General features: G+C 46.6%; 1 protein-coding gene across 1 annotated transcript in view; it reads right to left on the bottom strand.

The window, feature by feature from the left end:
• GGT5 (gamma-glutamyltransferase 5) overlaps positions 1-24303 on the bottom strand; it is a 36801-nt gene extending 12498 nt beyond the window's left edge. The window contains exon 1 of the mRNA XM_049790682.1: positions 23928-24303. Coding sequence (XP_049646639.1) covers positions 23928-24100 — 173 coding nt within the window. The 5' untranslated portion in view covers positions 24101-24303. The remainder of the gene's footprint in view (positions 1-23927) is intronic.
• Positions 24304-24628: the final 325 nt, after the last annotated feature.

The following is a 24628-nucleotide window of genomic DNA, read 5'->3' on the forward strand; positions in this document are numbered from 1 at the left end:
TGGTTACAACTAACGCTTATCTTGCTTCTGTTAAAGAAGATTTTTCTTTAATAAAATAACTTCATGACCTCCCCCACAGTCAATCCCACAACCCAGAGTGACAACTCCACCTTGGCACAGGGGACCTCCGCCCTGCCAGCAAGGGACATTCCGCAAGCCAAATCAGTACACACCTAGGGACCACCGGGAGGATTACCTTTATCAGGTTGGCACTCGGCCAACACAGACAAGATGGACCCTGGCATCCCATATGGTCCTCTGAGCTTGCCAGGAGTGATTTCTGTGTGACCCAAAAAACAAAATGCACACACACAACAAGAAAAAAAGGCTGATAACTTAGTTTCTTTGCCAGCTCTAACATAAAGCATAGAGGGGACACCTAACCTCTCAAGTGGATATGCTTCCACATCTTGGGCTTCCAACATCTCTCATTCAACTTTCTTCCTCCTCAATACCCTCTGACTAACCTTTGTATTATGATGCCCCTGAAGTCCCCAGTCACCTCTACCCAATCCTTGCTGCCCCTTTTGAAGTAAAGCCCAAGGAGGTAGATCGGAGACACTGTCACTTCATAGACTCCCTGACCAAAAGCTGAACCTAAGGAAATAGCTAAAGACATTTTTGATGCTCTAAAGACCTTATAACCTTGGCCAAAGAGATTAGCTTGGTCATCCAAACTTTACCAGGTTAGTTTGAGCTATACCAATTTATTCACATGCTATAAGGGATGAGAAGCCGTGGGATGAACTAGCAAAGTAAATTGAATATTTGCTCTGATTTCTCCTCAGAAGATTTCTCCAAGAAAAGAGCAACTAGACTGACAATGTCCTTGGGTTAGGAAAGATGGTCTCCATAGGGCAGGCTTTTTTTGAAGCTTTGCCACAGCTCTGACAGCAGGGGGCCGGGGTGATGTCACTGAAGGCCTGCTAAGCCTGCACCTCTGCACTGGGCAGAAGGAGACTGCTGTGAGGGAAAAGAGAAGTGCTGACAGAGTAAACACTAAAAAAATAATATAAAAGAAAAGTAAATAAGAGGGGGGAAAAAAGGAAGAAGGAAAAAGAAGACAGAGAGGACTGGAGTAAGAGAAAGAGAGGGCTTGCAGTATGACTGTACTGGGAGTCAGGCCAGTACAGAGAGTGCAGAAGGAGAGTCTGAAAGAGAAAAAACAGCAGCCAGATTTAAAAAAAAAATTAACAAATACTAATTTTTGTTGTTGGTTAAGCATGAGAGACATTTTAGATTCATATACGTGTGTGACCAGGTTTTCTCCAATATTAACTATATTAAAAACAAACATCAATCACAACTCACAGATAGCTTACAGGCTTGTGTGAAAATGAAGGTAACGTTTTACAGCCCTGATGTGCAAACACTGTACACTGAGGTTCAGGAGCAAAAATCTCATTAAACAAGTATATTAAATATTTTAATTGGCTATTAATTTGCACATATATATTTTACATTGGTTTTTTTTTGTTTGTTTGTTTGTTTTTGGGTCACACCCGGCAGTGCTCAGGGGTTATTCCTGGCTCCAAGCTCAAAAATTGCTCCTGGCAGGCACGGGGGACCGTATGGGGCGCCGGGATTCGGGATTCGAACCGATGACTTCCTGCATGAAAGGCAAATGCCTTACCTCCATGCTATCTCTCCGGCCCCAATATATTTTACATTGTTAAGTGAAAAAGTTCTTTTTCTCTTCCGATCGACAGCTAGCTGCTAACAGTCCTGTATATAACATTAAGATAAGAAACAAGGGGGCCGGAGAGATAGCATGGAGGTAAAGCGTTTGCCTTTCATGCAGGAGGTCATCGGTTCGAATCCCGGCGTCCCATATGGTCCCCCGTGCCTGCCAGGAGCAATTTCTGAGCCTGGAGCCAGGAATAACCCCTGAGCACTGCCGGGTGTGACCCAAAAAAAAAAAAAAAAAAAGATAAGAAACAAGGTATGCAGGGGGCCGGAGAGATAGCATGGAGATAGGGTATTTGCCTTGCATGCAGAAGGACGGTGGTTCAAATCCCGGCATCCCGTATGGTCCCCCGAGCCTGCCAGGAGCGATTTCTGAGTGCAGAGTCAGGAGTAACTCCTGAGTACCAAAAAAGAAACAAGGTATGCAGTACTATATTTGTTTTAAATGTCACAATGGTTTTGTGGCTCCCAGGTTTTTTTTTCCCACCTTCGGAAACTAATTCAAGTGGCTCTTTATATCTTAAAGGTTGCAGACCCCTGCCATAGGGCCAGCCTTATCTCTCCCCAAAGTTCCTGAGAATTTTCTACAAAGGCTGAGAAAGTTCTACAAAGTACTCAAAGACCTGAAGAGAATGTGCTTGAGTAAGCTAATCAACTTGAAGAGACAAAGAAGTATTTGGGTGTAGATGCTGTAAACTACAACAGCTTATCCTTACACCTTTCCTCTTTTGATTAGTGAATAAGGAAGAACTTGTGACTGGTTAAAAGACACCAGTTTAATGAGGCTTCAATGGAAACCCACAATATTGTTCATTTGGCTTTACAATTGTGACACGGTACTGAATGTACAAAACCAGGCTGCAGAAATGCAGCAATGGAGGCATAAATCATCTTATCAAAAACACCAGTTTCCACGTCTGTTAGAACAATACAGGCAGAACTTACTGTCTTGAATTGTTCCTGTCACTTGGCTGAAGAGCAGGTTTCTAGCATGTGTATTGATGGCAGAGATAATGTTGGGGCCTGAATTCTGAACAGGGAGAGATGTCATTTTGTAAAAGCCACATGGCAGGCTTCTTCTTAGGTTCTGAGCAGGGAGAAACACTATTTTGTAAGGACTACATGGTGTGAGCCACATGCTGGGGCTTCAGAAGCCTATTTCCATAGACCCCTTCCCCAATCTACCTGGCCATACCAGGTAACCTATCAGGGAAGGACAAGGGAGCAGTAGGAAGGTACCCCTAGACAAGAGCCAATCATTTTAAGGATCATCAGAAAGCTGAAACCTCCCTCTATCCCTTCCCTATATAATCTTCCTCATGACCTTGGGTAGGGGTCATCTCCTCTGGGGGGATGGCCCTGGCTGGCCAGGCTGGTGGGGGGTCTTGTTGGCAGACGAATTGAAGTATTAAACTTTACTTCAGTTGTGGACCTGGAGAAGATAGCACAGCGGCGTTTGCCTTGCAAGCAGCCGATCCAGGACCAAAGGTGGTTGGTTTGAATCCCAGTGTCCCATATGGTCCCCCGTGCCTGCCAGGAGCTATTTCTGAGCAGACAGCCAGGAATAACCCCTGAGCACCGCTGGGTGTGACCCAAAAAAAGAAAACTTTACTTCAGTTGTGTGGTCTCATCCTTCTACTCTGGAACCCTACAATAGCTTTTCAGATATGCCTTTGGAACTGCTCATGATTTTGACATGCTTTGGAAACAAAAGTGATTTTTGTTCTTTTTTTTTTTTTTTTTTTTTTTTTTACTTTTTTGGTTTTTGGGCCACACCTGGCGTTGCTCAGGGGTTACTCCTGGCTGTCTGCTCAGAAATAGCTCCTGGCAGGCACGGGGGACCATATGGGACACCGGGATTCGAACCAACCACCTTTGGTCCTGGATCGGCTGCTTGCCAGGCAAACGCGGCTGTGCTATCTCTCCGGGCCCTTTTTTTTTTTTTTTCGACTCAGGAGGGGGACCTCAGATAGCGGTATTCATGGGTGGTTGAATATCAGATTATGGTGCTTGCACACTTGGCTACAAAGCTCAACGAGCTTTGCACGCCTAGCTTTGCACAACTAGTTGTGACGCATACACACATGTTTGCTAGGGAGAATAGTGTTTTTGGGAGTGGGGCAATATTCAGTGGTGCTCAAAGGCTCCTCCTTGCAGTGCTCAGGAGACCATGGGAATGCCAGGGATCCAACCTGGATTTCCTACATACAAAGTGTATGCTCCAGTCTGCTGAGATCTCTCTAGTCTGGGTGGAGCACTTTTGAGGCACACAAGTTATGGCGGTGGTGCCTTTTGGGGACCCGTAGGGTATTCATACAATGCTTAACAGAAGGACATCTTGGCCTTGAGACTTGCACTTCCTTTTACTGATGAGGCTTATGGGGGTGGGGGTCACACCTCCTTTTGTGGCATACTTGCCACATACCACTGACTGTGGTATGGTGGATTTCTAGTGCCATAGGTCACAGATACCAGTCACTAGGCTCACACTGCAGAGGTGCCAACACTGTCCTCAGTGCGTGTGGAATTCTGGGAAGTTGAACTCATGGCCACAAATTTCAATAGAGAACATGCTTACAAGGCAGACTTCCTAAGTAACTGCACAATCTCTTTTTGTTTGTTTGGTTTTGGGTCAAACTTAGTGGTACTCAGGGATTACTTCTGGCTCTGCTCTCAGAAATCGCTCCTGGTAAGCTCGGGAAACCAAATGGGATGCCAGGGATTGAACCTGGGTCCATCCCGGGTTGGCCGCATGCAAGGCAAAATGCCCTACTGGGCTATCGCTCCGGCCCCAGTAACTGCACCATTTCTCTGGGAAAACAAAGGGAATTTTTGTGTTGGGGAGGGGGGCAATACCCTGCTGTGTTCAGGTTTACTCCTGCCTCTGCATTCAGGAATCACTCCTGGTGGCATTCAAGGAACCATATAGGATGCCAGGAATTGAACCAGGCCAGCTACATGTAAGGCAAGAACCCTACACACTGTATTATCTATCTGGCCCTCACAGAGGGAATTTTAACCTCCTTTTTTTTTGTTTTGTTTTGTTTTGGTTTTTTTTTTGGCCACACCCGGCGGTGCTCAGGGGTTACTCCTGGCTGTCTGCTCAGAAATAGCTCCTGGCAGGCACGGGGGACCCTATGGGACACCAGGATTCGAACCAACCACCTTAGGTCCTGGATCGGCTGCTTGCAAGGCAAACGCCGCTGTGCTATCTCTCCGGGCCCTTAACCTCCTCTTGATTACCAATAAAGACAACTGTAAGAGGGATGGAGCGATAGTACAGAGGGTAGGGCACTTGCCTTGCCCTGGGTTCAGTCCCTACAACTCTGACCTCCGCCAGGAGTGATCTCTGAGTGCAGGAAGAAGTCCTAAGTACTGTGGCTGTGACCCAAAACAACAAAATAGAAAACCAAAGAAATTTTTTTAGTTTTTAGGTCACACCTGGCAGCGCTCAGGGGTCACTCCTGGTTCCATGCTCAGAAATCGCTCCTGGCAGGCTCGGGGGACCATATGGGATGCCGGGATTCAAACCAATGACCTTCTACATGAAAGGCAAACGCCTTACCTCTATGCTATCTCTCTGGCCCCCAAAAACCAAATTTAAGGGATGAGGAGAGAGGACTGGAACATACATGTGCATTGCATGTAGAAGATCTAATTATTTATTTATTTATTTATTGGTTTTTGGGTCTCAGCAGGCAGCGCTCAGGGATTACTCCTGGCTCTAGGCTCAGAAATCGCTCCTGGCAGGCTCGGAGGATTAGACAGGATGCCGGGATTCGAACCACCGTCCTTCTGCATGCAAGGCAAATGCCTTACCTCCATGCTATCTCTCTGGCCCCAAGACCTAATTCTTGCACTGGTCTGTGTGCTCCTGACTTGACTCCTGAGAGCCCTACCTAGAGTGTCTCAGCACCACTGGGTGTGATCCCCAAACAAAACCCAACTATAAGGTCGTAGGTATTCTAAATGCTACCTAAATACTCATTTCTGGTAATAATAAAGTTTCCAGGGCACTTGAGTGAACCTACGGAAGAGGAGGGTTAGTTTGGTGCTCTGTGTAAAATGACACATTACCATCATCAACAATGAGACCTCAGTGTAGAAAATGAAAAAAAAAAGAAAAAGAAAGAAGCAAAGAGCATACAGAATCAAGTAAGGCAATGCTTTGTCACAATGCCATCACATGTGGCAGCCCGCTTCTAATACTTGGCCCTCTCTAAATTTCCAATTAGATCCTCAAAGTTTCTGTGGACAATTAGAGACAATCTGGAGAAGTTTCAACAAATAACTCAAGAAGAACATTGGCAAAGCCACAGATGTCTCTTGAAACAGGAGAAAAATGTGTGGTTTGGCATAGTTACTGGCCTCCCAGACCATCTTCATGCCATTCTAGTTGCATCTGGGACCTGCTTTGGGATAGTGATCACAGGTGATTGCTGCAAACATTTTTGGGAGGCTCCTGATGGGCCCCAAGCACAATCCCAGTAGCACAGTATCCATTGCTGAACCTCAACTCTCCCACAGGCCTTCGAACGCTGGGTTTCATTCCAAAGCCACCATCCCAGAGTAAACAACTATGCATCTTTGGGGGGTTTTCTCGGGGGAGGGGGATCACATTCAGTGGTGCTCAGAGGTTACTCCTGCTCTGCGCTCAGAAATGGCTCCTGGCAGGCTCGGGGGGGAACCATATGGGATGCCAGGATTCCAACCGCTGTCCATCCTGGATCCACAGCATGCAAGGCAAATGCCCTACCGCTGTGCTATCTCTCCAGCCCCAACAACTATGCGTTTTGACTGTTTTTCTTTTTTTGTTGTTTTTTTTGTTTTTTTTGTTTTTGTTTTGTTTTTGTTTTTTGACTGTTTTTCTTTTCCTCCTGTCTCCCCTTGATGTCAGCATGACCAGGAGTCATTGGCACTCGGATGCTGGTACTCTGACACTTGGTTGTGGTGCTTGCTGGGAGTAAGTCGCTCCTTGTTTTTGTTTCTTTTTTGTGGGGGTCAAGGTGGTGCTTGGGATCACACCCTGCAATGATTGAGGGTTTGTTTTGGTGGTACTTGGTTTTGTATTTGCATTTTGGGATCACACCAGGGGATGCTCAAGGGCTACTCAGGAATCACTCCTGGCAGTGCACAGAGTAATTGTGGATCCAGAGATAGAACCTAGGCATTTGCTTGTGCCAAGTAAGCCCCCTGCCCTCCATATTGTCTCTCCGGCCCCTGTGTTGCTGGGTCTCCATCTAAGATCACTGAATAAGGGCAGGCTCCTTGGCCCCTGTGCTTGGCCCCTCCATCCCCACTCGTCCCTTCTCTTTGCTGCTGTGAATTTAACCTGGTATATATGCCTGGTAGCAGTATTTGTACTTTTCTTTTTTGTGTGTGTTTCTTTTTTTCATCTCCATACCTGGAGATGCTCAGGGATCATTCCTGGCTCTGTGTTCAGGGATCACTCCTAGCTCTGTGCTCAGGGGGACCATATGTGATGCTGGGGATCAATCTGGGGTTTGCTGCAAGTAAGGCAAGTGTGTTAACCACTGTACTATCTCTCTAGCCCAAAAATTAAAAAAAAAATGTTTTTTTTTTTTTTGCTTTAGGGCCACACCCAGCTGTGCTCTGCTTCTCAGTGCTTACTCCTGGCAGGGATGGGGGACAATGTAGGGTGCCAAGTATTAAACTTAGGTTGGCCTACCTGCAAGTACTATCTCCCGGGCTTTGTGTCTGCACATTCCACTGTGCTCCCAATACTACACTCCTCTCCAACTGTGCTTCTGCACTTTCTGGATGTCGTGCCCGTGTTTGTGGGTCTCATTGTGGTAGGTTTCCCTATGAGGCTCACACACAAGCTTGCCATGGCTACAACTCATCTTTTGGTTTTGGTGCTTGCTGCTATCATCTCCCTTGATTGTGGAGCTAACACACACCTGGTTTGGTGTGGCAGGAAACCACATATGGGGTCAGAGGTTGCAGATAACACAGGAGAGCTACCAGGATCAAGTTCAGCACTTGTGGCAGCTTCAGGTATTAACCTCCCAGCCTTATGCTGGTAAGACAGGCGCTCTAAGCTTTTGAGCTAGTCTTCTGCCCCTTATATAATGAAACTTTTTTTGTTTGCTTGTTTGTTTTGGGACCACAACCAGCAGCGCTCAGGGTTACTCCTGGCTCTTCGCTCAGAAATTGCTCCTGTGGGGCTGGAGAGATAGCACAGCAGTAAGGTTTTTGCCTTGCATGCAGCTGATTCAGGACTCACGGCGGTTCAAATCCTGGCATCCCATATGGTCCCCCGTGCCTTCCAGGAGTGATTTCTGGGTGCAGAGTAAGGAGTAACCCCTGAGCACCACTGGATGTGACCCAAAATCCAAAAAGAAAAAAAGGGGGCCCAGAGAGATAGCACAGCGGTGCTTGCCTTGCAAGCAGCCGATCCAGGACCAAAGGTGGTTGGTTCAAATCCCGATGTCCCATATGGTCCCCCGTGCCTGCCAGGAGCTATTTCTGAGCAGCCAGCCAGGAGTAACCCCTGAGCACTGCCGGATGTGGCCCAAAAACCAAAAAAAAAAAAAAAAAAAAAAAAAGAAAAAAAAAGAAAAAGAAAAAGAAAAAAAAAGGAAAAAAGAAATTGCTCCTGGCTGGCTCGGGGAATCACATGGAATGCCAGGAATTGAACCCAGGTACGTCCAGGGTCAGCTGCTTGCAAGGCAAACGCCCTCCCACTGTGCTATCTCTCCACCCTATAATGAAGCTTTATAGTTAATTATAGGAATGCCTCTGCAGTTATGCTTGGAAGCCTGGGAGGGCTCCACTATTAGCAATTCTTGGGGCTGCTGCAAAGACCAAAGTCCTATGTTTCATCCTATTGGTGTTCAGGCCCCACAGTGCTGGGAATGGAACTCTGAGATCATACATGCAAGGCCTGTGTTCAGCCCTTTGAACCCTCTCCTGGTCCCTGAGGCCAAACACTCAATCACTGGGGGTGGCCTTACTTAACTGTGATACTCAAAAGTCTCTCTCTTTTTTTTTTTTTTTTTGGTCAGGGTGGGGGGAGCACCAGGGAGTTCAAACAGCACTGTCGCTGCATGCGTGGGAGAACCAAGTCCCTCAACTATTTCCGGCCCCCTGGGGTGGAATTTACATGTTTTCTTAGGTCAAGGCTCTCCAGTGTCACAGACCCCCACATACACAATGAGTGAATTATCCTTGAAAGGAAGAATCATTCTCGCATGGGAGAGTCCTTAGAGTTTCCTAGGAATGATGGACTCATTCTGGAAGCCAATTTCATACAATCCAAGCAAAATCTGGCCGAACTCGCATTTTCATTGTGCTTAACATCCCCCGCCTTCCAGAACTGAGATATTTCTCTTTTATACTGGCTCTACATTTCCCCACACCGCATTTCCTAAAAACCCCCAAATAACCCCCTATTTCTCTTTATGGCTTTTACTTTAATTTGTTGACATAAAGAAGCAAAATAACACAAGCAAAGCTCAAGAGAAAATTCAAACAATAATAAAAGGCACGAAGGCTCTTCAGATTACAAAGTGTCAGGCCACAGACATTTAATAACTGTATTCCAAGATGTAAAAGATAAAAATTTCAGGGGCCGAAGAGAGCACAGTGGTAGGGTGTTTGCCTTGCATACAGCAGATCCAGGACAAACGGTGGTTCGAATTCCGGCATCCCATATGGTCCCCCGAGTCTGCCAGTAACGATTTTTGAGTACAGAGCCAGGAGTAATCCCTGACGGGTGTGGACCAAAAACCAAAAAATAAAGTTTTTTTTTGTTGTTGTTTTCAAAAGGAAACTGTCAATTGATTGCAAAACATGAAATTAGGAGTTCAGTGCTAGCAGTACATTAACATATTAAACAGAGGAAAATGATTAATTCAATGCAAACTATCAACAATTGCTTAGCTAAATGCCTGCTCTTTTCCTTTTTGGAGGAGTGGGTCATATCTGGCAGTCCCCATACTACTTCTGTGCTTGGGGATCTCTAATTAGGTGACCACGTAGTACTGGGGATCAAACCTAGGCCTCTGTCTACAAAGCGCAGGCTCAGCCTATTGAGTCATCCCTGAAGCATTTTGTTGAGGGGCTACACCTGGCAGCCTCTGAGGCCATGTAGTGTAGGGGATTGAACCCAAAGCCTCACACAGCCAGGTAAGTGCTCTACACACTTGAATCACATCCCAGTCTTTTTTTCTTTCTTTGGTACATGTTTTCTTTTCTTTTCTTTTTTTTTTTTTTTTTTTTGGTTTTTGGGCCACACCCGGCGGTGCTCAGGGGTTATTCCTGGCTGTCTGCTCAGAAATAGCTCCTGGCAGGCACGGGGGACCATATGGGACACCGGGATTTGAACCAACCACCTTCGGGCCCTATCTATCTATCTATCTATCTATCTATCTATCTATCTATCTATCTATCTATCTATCTATCTATCTATTGGCTTTTGCGTCACACCTAGTTACACTCAACGGTTACTCCTGGCTATGCACTCAGAAATCACTCCTGGCTTGGGGGACCAAATGGGATTCAGGGGATCGAACAGAGGTCCATCCTAGGGTAGCTCGGGAAGACACCTTACCACTTGCGCCACCTCTCCGGCCCCTAAAGGTTTATTGATTGTTTGATTGGTTGGATTTTTTTGAGCCACACTCAGAAATGCTCAGGGTTTACTCCTGGCTCTGTCCTCAGAAATCGCTCCTGGCAAGCTCAGGGGACCACATAGGATGCCAAGAATCCAGCAGGTCCATTCTGGGTCAGCTGCATGCAAGACAAATGCCCCACTGCTGTGCTATCTCTCTGGCCCCACATTTTCATTTTCTTTTTTAAACATCGAGAATATAAAAAAAAAATGTTTATTTGCTGGAACTTAAAAAGCATTTCTATTTTTGTTTTTTGTTTTTTTCCTTTTTTAAAGGACTGGAAAGCACCCGTGGGACTCGAACCTCCAGAGGTGATTGGTTTCAAAGAAAAGCTTTGTGACTGCGAAGTAACCACTGAGCTAAGGCCAGTCCACCTTAAAGCATTTCTTAACAAGCGTCAGAAAGTAAAATCATAAGAACAACTTTTATGAGCAACTTTGTGGGAAAAAAACCTGTATTATGAACAACCATGTAAACATGTTGCTTAAATAAAAAAAGAGAAAAAAATTGTGAAAAGAAATTAAATTAAAAAAAAAGTAAAATCCAGGGCTGGAGTGATAGCATAGTGGTAATGTGTTTGCCTTGCATGTGGCCCTTCTGGGACAGACCCATGTTTGATTTCAAGCATCCCATATGGTCCCCCAAGCCTGCCAGGAGCAATTTCTGAGTGTAGAGCCAGGAGTAACCTCTGAGTGCTTTCAGATGTGACTCTAAAGCCAAAACAAAACAAAACAAAAAGTAAAATCAAGTAAGAGGGTGGAGGAGAGATAGAATAGGGATTAGGGTATTTGCCTTGCATGGAGCTGACCAAGCTTTATTCCCCAGAGCAACCCCTAAGCACAGAAGCAGTAGTCTGAGAGCACTGCCAGGTGTGGCCCAAAACACGTACACTCCCAAAATATATCTGCAATTGAGTATGATGAAAAAATCATAGATCAAAACCTGTGGGGCTTGGGGCCAGAGCAATAGTAAAATGGGTAAGATATTTGTCTTGCAGGTGGTCCACCCGGGTTCAATCCTTGAGTCTGCTATGAGTAATTTCTCTCTCTCTCTTTCTCTCTTTTTTTTTTTTTTTTAGTTTTTGGTCACACCTGGCAGCGCTCAAGGGTTACTCCTGGCTCTATGTTCAGAAATCGCCCCCGGCAAGACCGGGAGACCATGCAGGGGTCTCAAACTCGCAGCCCGCGGGCCGCAAACGTCTGTACAATATTTTGTGGCCCTGTCCTAGAGGAATCTTTTTTTGTTTTGCTTTGTTTTAGTTGTTTGGGTCACACCCCCCAATGTTCAAGGCTTACTGACTTTGTACTCAAGGATCACCCTGACTTTGCCTCCTGCGGCCCGCAGGTAAATTGAGTCTGAGACCTCTGGATGCCGGAATTCGAACCACCGTCCTTCTGCATGCACGGCAAATACCCTACCTCCATTTTATCTCTCCCCCCTCTAGTCATTTCTTAATGCAGAGCCAGAAGTAACCCAGGTCACTGCTGGGTGTGTCCCTCCCTAAAAAAAGAACCCTAAGGGCTATGAGCAGCGGTGAGGAAGGCCATGGGAAGAGGCAGGTTTGGGCTGCCTCAGAGGGTCTTCTCTGTGGAAACCTGGAGGTTCCGTCACCAAGTGTCTTTGCCCAGCTTAGTGTCAGAAAGGCTTTGCAGCTCCCAGCTGCAGATGAATGACAGGATCCAAAGGGAAACTGGAGGAGTCTTAAGGCCCAAGAACTCCCAAACAAATCAACATGAGCTTTCCACTGGGCAGATCCTGCCTGGAGAAGAGGTGCTGGAAATGAGAGTCAATGAGAAGGGCAGGGAAAGCATGGATTAAAAAAGATAGAGGGGGGCCGGAGCAATAGCACAGCAGTAGGGTGTTTGCCTTGCACACAGCTGACCCAGCACAGACATGGGTTCAATCCCCAGCATCTCATATAGTCCCCTGAGCCAGGAGCGATTTTTGAGCACATAGCCAGAAGTAACTCCTGAACATCACCAGGTGTGGCCCAAAAAAACAAAAAACAAAACAAGAAAAAGATTTAAAACTATTTCTTAAGTGGTAAAAGTTATCAGAGGAAATAAATACCAAGAAGGAAGAGGTCACATATTTTAAGTCATTTTATGAAATAATAAAAGAAATTCAAGAATCATAAAGAAGGGCAGGAGAGAGATAGGACAGCCTTGCACAGGGCTGACCTTTGTTCAATCCCTGGCATTCCAACTGGTCCAAACACTGTCAGGAATATTTTCCTGATAACAGAGTCAGGAGTAACCTCTGAGCATCATTGGGTCTAGTCCACAGACCAAAACCAAAATATTTTTATTACACACACAAATAAAAGCGGGGGCTGGAGAGATAGCACAGCAGTAGCGCCTTTGTATTAGACACAAAAGGACGGTGGTTCAAATCCCAGTATCCATTGGTCCCCTGATTCTGCCAGGAGCGATTTCTGAGTGTAGAGCCAGGAGTAACCCCTGTGCGCTGCAGGGTGTGATCCAAAAGATCCAAAAACAAACAAACAAAACATAAATCATAAGGGGTCAGAATGGTAGCATAGGGGCCGGGAAGGTGGCGCCAGAGGTAAGGTGTCTGCCTTGCAAGCGCTACCGTAGGATGGACCGCGGTGGTTCGATCCCCGGTGTCCCATATGGTCCACCCCAAGCCAGGGGCAATTCTGAACCACATAGCCAGGAGTAACCCCTGAGTGTCAATGGGTGTGGCCCAAAAACCAAAAAAAAAAAAAAAGACAGAATGGTAGCATTAGTGGGTAGGACATTTGCCTTGCAGACAGACCACCCATATTTGGTCCCCAGCATCCTATACAGTCTCTTGAGCCTGCCCAGGAGTAATTTTTGAGAACAGAGTCAGGAGTAGCCCTTGAGCACTGCAGGGTGAGACTCCAAAACAAAAATTAAAAAGAGGAGGGAGGGAGGCTCTAGCAGCATGGGGTCCAGCAGGCCTCCGCCATGCCAGAGGCCTTCTAACCAGGCCTAGGGGGGTGCGGGGACTTGGGTGACTCCAGCACCCCTCTACTGCCTTGCTCCAGATCTCCAGGGCTTCCCCGGGCCACATGCTGGGCAAGCCAAGCAAGGTGGGTCCCTTGGCGAAGCTCGAAGATACCCTAGGCTTTCCCCCCATTCTCCCACTCGGCTCCTCAGGGAGGGTCTGGGTGGGGCTCTGAACTTCAGGCCTCCAGCTTTTTGAAGCACGTCACTGGTAATCTCTTACCAGTCTATATTTTCAAGATACATTAGTAGTACTGACTATCATTGAACTATGTTTTTATGTATGCAGAATGTCCATTTTGTACTCTGCTCTTTCTCACACCCCTACAAAAGATCATTTTTCTCTTTAATTCTCTCACCCCCTATCATCATTACTTTACATTTACCCTTTTTAACTTAAGTACTGTAGAGTTCTAAGTCACAGACCAAAGTGGTGCCCTGGAGTTAACACCCACCCAACTATTCCAAAAGGCATAAAAAAGGACACATATGTCTTTTTCAACATTTTATGTGTGTTTTCTTTGACGGCTATAACTCTTGCTGAATATTTTCTTATATAGTGACAATTCTCCCCTCCCTTTTCTTTATCTTTTCTTCTCTTTGTGAACTGTTCAATAGGGAATTTGGTGAAAGAGTCCCTCAGTTTAATGCTTATGTTTGAACCAAATCATGGGTATAGTTGGATGTGTTCTTATGCCTCCATATACTCTGATAATGCCACGTGGCTTTATTTCTTGTTTGCATAAGCATATTAAAATGGGAAAATATTATACATACAAATAAGTTCTTATGTAATAGATATGGGAACACACCAAATCTTGTAGTTGCAATGGGACCTTATACCCTGAACATTGACATAAAGACTGGCACAGGCCCTCAGAAGAATGGCATTCTCCATTCACCTCTGATCTAGGGAAGACATCTACGAAACATCCAAGGTTGTCTATAACATCACCTGGAGGCAATCCTCTACCAGGGAAGACCCTACCACTGGTCTGACATCGACCAACTCAAGAGACTTTTGTTAACACTGAGAAGATTTCACAACAACAATGACCTGCTTACTGGACAGGGCTTTCTGTATTGCCCCTTAATTGTGAGGTGAAACTAGAGGATACTCCACACCAGCCTGACTTCAATGTAGGATGTGCAGATTCCAGGATCTTTAATACAGAAACCTGATGCCAACAACAGAGACTGCATGAAAAATAAAACTGTATTGGCACTACAGACAATGACTTGGATTGAATAAACTAGTTTGCCTAGAGCCTAGAGTTGGTCTTGTGCCAGGAAACTTCAGGGATAGGGTCTCCTTGTATTTAGACCAAGGCTTTTCCTTTCCATGTCCCCATATTTTGGTGGGCCTATGCAAACAATATTTACCACTCTAACACCATTTTTACTGTGCTCCTTTAACTCTAATCCTTAAAAAAAAAAAACCCTTAAACTTTTGGTGTTAACTTAAACTAATATGCATGTGCATGAAAATATAAAAAAAATACTATACCTTCAATGTTTAAGGAGTCATATAAATCTCATGGCTTTAGATTGCTTTGTGTACTGCTAAGAAATGTTATAATGTACTACAATCTGGGGACTTGTGGACAAAGTAATTGTACATGGGTTCTGCCTTATTTTTCTTTTTTCTTTTTGTGGCTTTTTGGGTCACACCCGGCAGTGCTCAGGGGTTACTCCTGGCTCCATGCTCAGAAATTGCTCCTGGCAGGCACAGGGGACCATATGGGACGCCGGGATTCGAACCGATGACCTTCTGCATGAAAGGCAAACGCCTTACCTCCATGCTATCTCTCCGGCCCCTTATTTTTCTTAATGTTCTTTGTAAGTTCAATATTTAGGCGTCAGCAAGGGGATTTCTTCTGAGAACTCTGTTTATGGACGATTGTCCTTCCACTGTAACTTTACCTTGTCCTCTTTGCATCATTGTTCTCATAATTAAAAATAAAAAATAAAAATAAATTAAAAAAAAGAGGAGGGAGATAATAAAACCACAAAGAAGACTTGAATGGGGTTGCTAGAGAGATAAAACAGAGGGTAGCTGCCTACCAAGCATGAGGCTGACCCAGGTTCAATCCTGAAACTTCATAAGGATTCCTTCCTTTTCCTCACTAGGACTGATTCCTGAGCACAAAGCCAGAAGTAAGCCCTGAGCACTGTAACCAAATAACAACAACAACAACAACAACAACAACAGTGCTATTTGGGGATCCAAAGAGCAAAGCAGGTTGGAGTACAGGCCTGTCACCAGGAGGCTTGGGTTTCATCATATACTGATCACATATGATCCCCCAGGCACTATCAGAAACAACCAGTAAATACTGAACCAAGAGCAGTCCCTGGGCATCCTTGAGTGTAGCCAAAAAAATTAAAACCAAATCAAAAGTTAAAGGAAGGTCAGAGAGATAAAACAGCAAGTGATGTCCTTACCTTACATAGTCAAACTGGGTTTGACTCCTGGCACCCCATATGGTCCCCCCAACCCCCAGATGTGATCCCTGAGCACAGAGGCAGGAATAAGCCCCAAACATTGCTGGATGTGTCCCAAAATCACACCACCAAAAAAGTTAAATGAAATAAAAGCTACTTTGACCCAATATTTATCCTCCAAATACAGGATAATTCATCTTATTTTCCTAGGAATAATGAAAATGTTGACATCATCCTCTGAATAGTTGTTGTAAGAGGAAAAGAACAAGGATCAGAGCAGTGTCCTGTGAAGCTTCGCCAAGACGGGCCCATGTAACAGATGTAAACTGAAACTGAACATTTCAAAAGGTGCTAAAATAAATTTAAAGAATTAGAGAAGCTGTGAAAGAACAGCCTACATCAGAATTAGAAAAACTTCAAGTGTGAAAAAATGAAAACTTAAAAAAACAAAGTTATAAAACTGAGGAAAGAATGAGCATAAAAGAAAGAAGCTCAGGGGCCAGAGAGATAGCACAGAGGTAAGGCGTTTGCCTTGCATGCAGAAGGATGGTGGTTCGAATCCAGGCCTCCCATATGGTCCCCTGAGGCTGCCAGGAGTGATTTCTGAGCATGGGGCTGGAGAGATAACATGGAGGTAAGGTGTTTGCCTTGCATGCGAAAGGACAGTGGTTCGAATTCCGGCAGGAGTAATCCCTGAGCGCTGTCGGGTGTGACCCAAAAATAAACAAAAAAAGAAATTCCAAGGCTGATGATAACTCAGTGGGCTGGCGTGCAGGCTGTGTATGTGGGAGGCCTGGGTCAAAAAAATTAAATTACTGTTACCCAGTGAGCACTGCTGGGTGTGACCCAAAAAATAATTAAGGGAGGTGGTATTAATATTGTTTTGAGGACACAGCTATACTTTCCATGTATGATCAAGAAACAGGCTAAAAATAATATTCTTGGGAGCCAAGGAGGTGGCTCAGTGGTAGAGCATTTCTCTTGCATGTTTAAGGCCCTGATTTCATTTCAGCATCACATAAAAATACCGTTGGACTCTATTGGGCTCTAGGACTGATAAAAGCAAACTCGCCTGTGATCTTACACATAAACTAGCTGTTATAGATGTGTACACTGGGCTGACATAATTTTTTTAAGGGCTGAACCAATTTTTTTAAGGTTTGTGTGGATAGGTCCAGAGTGATAGCACAGCAGTAGTTTTTGCCTTGCTCGTGACCAACACTGGATGAACCTGGGTTCAATTCCTGGCATCCCATATGATCCCCCGAGCCTGCCAGGAGAGATTTCTGAGCGCAGAGCTAGGAGTAACCTCTGAGCACTGCTGGGTGTGACCCAAACTCCCCCACATAAAAAAAAAAAACCAACAACAAAACCCTATGTGGTGATTAGCTGGAGAGACAGTCTAGTGGAGAGGGTACTTGCCTTGTATATGGTCAGCCTAACTTTGATCCCTAGCACTCCATAGTCTCCTCAGAGCACTGCCAGGAGTGATTTCTGAGTGAAAAGCTAGAAGAAAGCCATGAGCTTTGCTGGTTGTGGCAAAAGAAAAGAAAAGAAAAGAAAAGAAAAGAAAGGAAAGAAAAGAAAAGAAAAGAAAAGAAAAGAAAAGAAAAGAAAAGAAAAGAAAAAAAGAAAAGAAAAGAAAAGAAAAGAAAGAAAGAAAGAAGAAGGAAGAAGAAGAAAGAAAGAAAGAAGAGAAAGAAAGAAAGAAAGAAGAAAGAAGAAAAGAAAAGAAAAAAAAAGAAAGAAAGAAAGAAAGAAAGAAAAAGAAGAAAGGAAAGAAAGAAAAGAAAAAAAAAAGAAAAGAAAGAAAGAAAGAAAGAAAGAAGAAAAAAGGAAAGAAAGAAGAAAGAAAAGAAAGAAAGGAAGGGGAAGAAGGAAGGAAGGAAGGAAGGAAGGAAGGAAGGAAGGAAGGAAGGAAGGAAGGAAGGAAAGAGAGAAAGAGAACGAAAGAAAGAGAGAAAGAAAGAGAGAAAGAAAATCGAGAACACAGGAAATCAAGTAGAAAAAGGAGCAACAGAGGCCGATGAGGTGGTGCTAGAGGTAAGGTGTCTGCCTTGCAAGCGCTAGCCAAGGAAAGACCGCGATTCAATCCCCTGGAGTCCCATATGGTCCCCCCAAGCCAGGGGCAATTTCTGAGCGCTTAGCCAGGAGTAACCCCTGAGCATCAAACGGGTGTGGCCTGAAAAAAACAAAACAAACAAAAAGAAAAAAGAGCAACAGCTAAAGCTATTAAGGTGGTGAGGCCTATTGCGTGGATACAGAAAGAGAAGGCAAGAAGAGACAGAAGGGGGTACGGGAGATAGAAGAAATAGAATGATCTAGCTGGCTGGGAAACACTACTGAGAGCATTCTACAGCCAGATGCTGTCACAGAGCACAGAGGAAGAGCATACTTCGTAGTTTCTGCATTACTCAGAGGATTGTCTTGTCAGGGTTCCCAAAGAAACAGAACCAATAGGTTATACATAATGACAGAAACTTTCTGTTCTTAATTTTTTAAATTTTGTTCTATTGGGTTGCACAGCCACTGGTCCTCAGAGGTTCAAGTGGTGCTGGGTATCAAACTCTCGTACCCCCCCCCACACACACACACAAGGCATGTACTCAGACTTTGAGCAATCACCTCAACCCCAAGATAGACTTTTTTTTTTTTTTCAGGGGAAAAGGTTAGGCCACATCCAATAGTGCTGAGGTCTCTGGACTCGAATCCTTTGTAATGAAGCTCAAGGGGACCATATGGTGTACCGGGGATCAAATCCTGCTTGGCTGCTTGTAGGGCAAATGCTCTACTTGCTGTACTAGCTTTCTGGTCCCAACCTGGAGAGATTATATTTTATTTTATTTCTTGGTTTTGGGGGCCATGCCCAACAGCGCTCAGGGCTTACTCCTGGCTTTAGGCTCAGAAATTGCTCCTGGCAGGCTTGGGGGATCATATGGGATGCTGAGGATTGAACCCAGATCAGTCCCAGGTCGGCAGCATGCAAGGCAAATGCTGTGCTATTACTCTGGCCCAAGGGGAGATTTTATTTTATTTTATTTTATTCTATTTTTTGTTTGTGGTCTTATCTAGCGGTGCTCAGGGGTTACTCCTGGCTCTGTGCTCAGAAATTGCCCCTAGCAGGCTCAGGGAACCATATGGGATGCTGGCAATCGAACCAGAGTCCATCTGGGATTGGCTGTGTGCAAGGCAAATGACCTACTGCTGTGCTATCGCTCTGGCCCCACAAGGGGAGATTTTAATGGTAAACTTTGCTTTGGATTTTTGTTTGTTTGTGAGAGTCACAACTGACAATGCTGGGTGCTATTTCTGGCTCAGTGCTGAAGGTTGTCTTCCAGCAGTATATGGGGGGGCCACATGGTGCCTGGGTCAGACCCAAAACTCCCACATGTGCTCCAGCCTTTGTGGTTATGTCCCTGGCCTTTCGGGACATATCATCCAGAAGCAGAAAATGCTGAAATGTGTAGGGAAGGGCTGGAGGCTGAGATCTCGGCAGGATTCTCCCTGCAGATCTTCAGGCAGGATTCCTGTTTCCCGGGGAAATGCACTCTCTTCAGACCTTCAGCTGACTTTATGAAGTTTGTCTGCATTGTGAAGAGCAAGTTGTAAATGCTAACCAACTATAGAAAAATTCTCGACTGGGGATAACATAGCAGTAGTGCGTTTGCCTTGCACTTGGTTGACCCAGGACAGATCCCCAGCATTCCATATGGTCCCCTGAGCCAGGAGCGGTTTCTGAGCGCAGAGCCAGAAACCACCGGCTGTGGCCCCAAAACCTAAATAAACAAATAAATAAATGTTAAAAAATAACTAAATGTTGGGGCCTGCGTGGTGGCACTAGAGGTAAGGTGTCTGCCTTGCAAGCGCTAGCCTAGGACGGACCTCGGTTTGATCCCCCGGCATCCCATATGGTCCCCCAAGCCAGGAGCGACTTCTGAGCGCATAGCCAGGAGGAACCCCTGAGCATCACCGGGTGTGGCCCAAAAACCTAAATAAATAAATAAATAAATAAATAAATAAATAAATAAATAAATAAATAAATGTTGGGGCCGGAGAGATAGCATGGAGGTAAGGCATTTGCCTTGCGTGCAGAAGGTGGGTGGCTCGAATCCCAGCATCCCATATGGTCCCCCGAGACTGCCAGGAGTGATTTCTGAGTGTAGAGCCAGGAGGAACCCCTGAGCGCTGCCAGGTGTGACCCAAAAACCAAAAATAAATAAATAAATAAACAAACAAATGTTAAAAAAAAGAAGACCCACCCTCACACTAACTTCTGGACTAACATTTGCTCAAACAATTCTTCATGCAATTAACCATATGAAATGTGCATCTCTATGTTCCCTGCAGCACAATTCACAATTGCCCAAATCTGGAAACAACCTAAGTGTCCGAGAACAGATGGATAAAGAAACCCTAGTCCCTGTACACAACAGAACAGTGTTTAACTATTAGAAAAGATGAAATTATTCAATCAGTGACTATAGCAATGGATCTGGAAGAATGCAAGCTGAGTGAAATTAGAAGAGACACAGACAAGGGCCGGAGTGGTGGCGCAGCGGTAGGGCATTTGCCTTGCATGCCGCTGACCTAGGAAGAACTGTGATTCAATCCCCCAGCATCCTATATGGTCTGCCACGCCAGGAGCTATTTCTGAGTGAGAGCCAGACTCAAACACTACAAAATTAAAAGGAACCAGGGGCCAGAATGATACCACAGCAGTAGGGCATTTGCCTTGCATGCTGCCAATCCAGGACAGACCCCAGTTAGATCCCTGGCGCATCCCATATAATCCCCTGAGTCTGCCAGGAGCAAGTTCTGAGTGCAGAGCAAGGAGTGATCCCTGAGCACCACTAAGTGTGACCCAAAAAACAAACATAAACAGACAAAATTAAGAGGAACTAGTAGGCCAGGGAAATGGCACAAGTGATAGAGCACATGACTTCACGTGCAAGGCCCACCCTTGGCACCACATGGTTCCCAACCGATGCTGGGCTGGATATCACCAGGCCCAAGCACGGAATCACAGAGCTGGTCGAGTTTCACCAGGAGCAGCTTCAGGCCCTTGGGCACTACTTGGGAGGCCCTTGAAAATGGTCCAGTCACAGACGACCAACTGTGCTTACCACATACATAGAAACAGATTATGTTATGGGTTCATTGTTTTGTTCTGTTTTATTTCTTTGTTTTCTTTTGCCTTGTATTTGTGTGTGTGTGTGTGTGTGTGTGTGTATTAGATTCCCACACATGTTTAAAAAAATTAAGAGGTTGGATAAATAGCACAGGGGATAAGGTGCTTGCTTTGCACATGATTCACTCACTCCTCAGCACCACATATAGTTCCCAAGCACTGCCAGGAGTGACCCTCTACGTGCAGTCAGGAGTAAGCACTGAGCATAGCTGGCTGTGGCTCAATCCCCAAAAAATACAAAATAAAATGTAATTTAGGGGAAAATCCCAGCCACAACAGAGTGATAGTACAAACTGTAGGGTTGCATGCTAATAAACCAAGTTGGATTCCTTCCTCCAGCTTCCTTTCCCCTAACCTCTTCATTTGGTATGTAAAAGCCCACCTGGATTACAGGGCCTTTTCCCATCCTGGTGGGTGGAGTTCTGGGTAAAAAAATAAAAAAAATAAATAAAGGAGAGTTTGGCATTGTGCTCCAGAGAAAAAAGCACATGGCAAAAGAAAGCCATGAAGGATAAAGCAAGCTGACTCAAGTGAATATCTTTTCTGAGTCCTTGGTGTATTATTTCTCTTCCACTACCCTGCTTCATCAGACCCATTCACCTAAAGGGTTAGAAACACGGTGCCTGGGGTGGTCTCACCAATTCATATATATTTTTGGGGGGGAGCCACACCCAGAGACGCTCGTGGGTTACTCCTGGCTATGCGCTCAGAAATTGCTCCTGGCTTGGGGGACCATATAGGATGCTGGGGGATCGGATCCGTCTGTGTCAGCTGCATGCAAGGCAAAAGCCCTACTGCTGCACCATTGCCCCTGCCCCAGCTCATGGATATTTTTATTTTATTGTTTGTTTGTTTTGTTTTTTGGGCCACACCCGTTTGATGCTCAGGGGTTACTCCTGGCTAAGCGCTCAGAAATTGCCCCTGGCTTGGGGGGACCATATGGGACGCCGGGGGATCGAACCGCGGTCACAATCTTTCCTTGGCTAGTGCTTGCAAGGCAGACACCTTACCTCTAGCGCCACCTCGCTGGCCCCGATATTATTTTTATTTTATACACCAGGAGTGATCCCTGAGCACAGAAACAGGAGTAAGTCCTGAGTACTTCCAGGTGAGGCCCAACCTCCTCCGCTACATCTCTAAATAAATTTTTGACGTTTATGGGGCAAGCCTGGGGGCTGGGCAGGCACTATGGTCCTAGAAAGATGCCACCCCTCCTTGGCACCAGTGAAGGGTTCTGGGCCCACACAGCTTGTGAAAATGGCAGTGACAGTGAGTGGGCTTTGTGCTGGCCTTGGATTCCACCGAGTCCCAGGGGTGAGGCGGTCTCAATAAATTCTCCCCTGAGCCCATGTCTGGTGAGAGGCCAGGCATTCCAGTGGTCACAGCCATGCCCCAAAGCTATTACTGAACAGACACTCATCCTATCTCCCACCAGAATGGGCGCATGAAGAGAATCCCGAAACTCCAGCCCATACATCACAGAAAGGCGCTGACACCAAGTGGGATCTCATTGCCTACACACGCCCACTAGAAGACCTTTGAAGGGTAGGGTCCTCATTTACGTGCCCACCAAGAACCCTCCCCAGGCCCTAGCTGACACAGAAGAAGGCCTGGGGCTAAGCTGGTGGAGATAGATTGAACCTGGGGCCCAGGAAGGTAGCTTGGCCAGAGGTTCCAGGTGGTTGCATGTCCCTTGTTCAGCTAGAGACTGGGACCGACTCCAAGTGTGTCCAGGTGTGACATCCACTCCTGGCGTCTTCAAATATGAGCCAGAAATAGCCGACCAGCTCCACTTTACAGGTACCAGACCTCCAAAGAAGTCACATCCACTCTCCTCACTGAGGGACTGAGACCACAGCCCAGGCAAACCTGCAGGAAACCTCTGTATATTCATGGTTGCAAGGGGTTCCCACTCCCTAAGGACACCCTCTTATTCCCACATGTCCCCCAGCTGCCACATGTGGCCAACAGTCACCCCATAAGGAAACAAAGAGGGACTCCGAGGGTCCGGAGAGAAGGGACCAGGCAGGGCCAGATAAGGCCAGATGAGTGAAACAGAAAAAAAAAGTGGGAGAGAAGTGGGGCCAAAGGGACCCCAAAATGTGTGCTGGCTGTGGGGTTTGCGGTGGCTCCTTCCTCACCCCTCCTTCTCTCTGTGTCCCCTTGGTCACACAGTTGAACTTCTACTCCCCACAGAGGTCTGACCCCGACATTCCAGGAAGCATTTGGAAGGGAAGAGGCCGTTTGCCAGAAGAGATGGTTTACTCTGAGACAGGGAGTGGGGGACAGGGTGGGATAGGGTGGAGGGGGGCCTTACAGCTGCCCTAGGGAGCTGAGGTTGCTCTTCTGGGCTGAGTTTCCTGGAACAGTCGGGAAAGGCCAGCTGGGGCCCCTCTTCACTGACCCTTGAGAACCCAGCCAGACACTAAAGAGGAGGGCAGCAGGGGAAGGCCACGGGAACGGGCTGCAGCACGGAATGGGGGACTGACTGTCGGGCGCGGCTGATGGTCCTTACCCAGGTCAGGGGAACTGCCGGTCCTCACTGAACAGGATGCCCACTGGTACAGGGTCAGCCTTGAGACTGGAAGGGAGGCTGGGCTCATTCACACCTCTGGTCTCCTCCCAATACTGTCCCCAAGCCTACTATTCACCTGCCCGCCTGTTTCACACCCACACCTGCTGAGGACCAGGGTCTTGTGGCATCTTCTGTGCTGAAACCCAACATCCTGCTGTCCCTATGTAGCCTGCACACCCTCACGTCTCCACACCAGCCCTCACCAGCCCACACAATCACCATGCCCACATCAGCCTGCACACCCTAACTGTCCCCATACCATCCCACTCACCCTCATGGACCCACGCACTGGTCTGCACACTCTCACCATGCCCACACCAGCCCTCACATCCTCACTACCCCCACACCAGCTCAAATACCTTTCCCAAGGGAATAATCCCAGGATTCCCGCTCTTCCCACCTCTTACCGTCCAATGTCGGAGCAGACCTTAGAATCTGCAGCAACAGCAGCCTGGGCAAAGGACTGAGGACCGCAGGAGGAGTGGTTGCGAGAGAAGATCACAACGGGCACTATGATGGCAAGGGCCAGCCCCAGTCCCAGCAGAACCAAGCTGACGGTGGCTCCACGGCCCTGGGCCATGGCTCCCTGGCAGTGGGGAGAGAGCAGACCAGTGGACAGGAGGATAAGGGGGCCAGAGACACAGAGGAAAGGACTGATGGACAGAGAAGAGGCCAGAGGCTGACAGTTGGCCAGAGGAAAAGAGATGTCAGACAGACGGCTGGAAAGCAGGGAGGCTGCAGCAGGACTGACAGACTTAGAGACAGGCGGGAAGGTGAGGAGCAGTCTCCTCCTCCCGTACCCCCCAGGCAGCTGGCCCACGCCTGAACTTCCAGTTTTTAGCCACTGTTCTTTGCTCTGGCCAGAGGCCAGTGGTGGAGAGTTTGTGGGGGAGTTTCTCCTCCAGAGAGGAGGAGTGAACAGCTGCTGTTAACCCCAGTGCTGCTGTTCCCAGGTCGCCCCCAGCAAGCCATGCCATGTCAAGACCTTGCCTGTCTGCCCAGGAAAACCCTCAGGGACTTGAGAGCTTGGCATCCGAGGTCCTGGAATTCAGGGCTCCCAGGGTCCTCACACTGAGAGAGCAACAGTCAGGTCTGCCAGGAGGCTCAG

This window comes from Suncus etruscus, chromosome 17 (genome assembly GCF_024139225.1).
Source record: "Suncus etruscus isolate mSunEtr1 chromosome 17, mSunEtr1.pri.cur, whole genome shotgun sequence".
In the NCBI taxonomy this organism is placed as follows: domain Eukaryota; kingdom Metazoa; phylum Chordata; class Mammalia; order Eulipotyphla; family Soricidae; genus Suncus; species Suncus etruscus.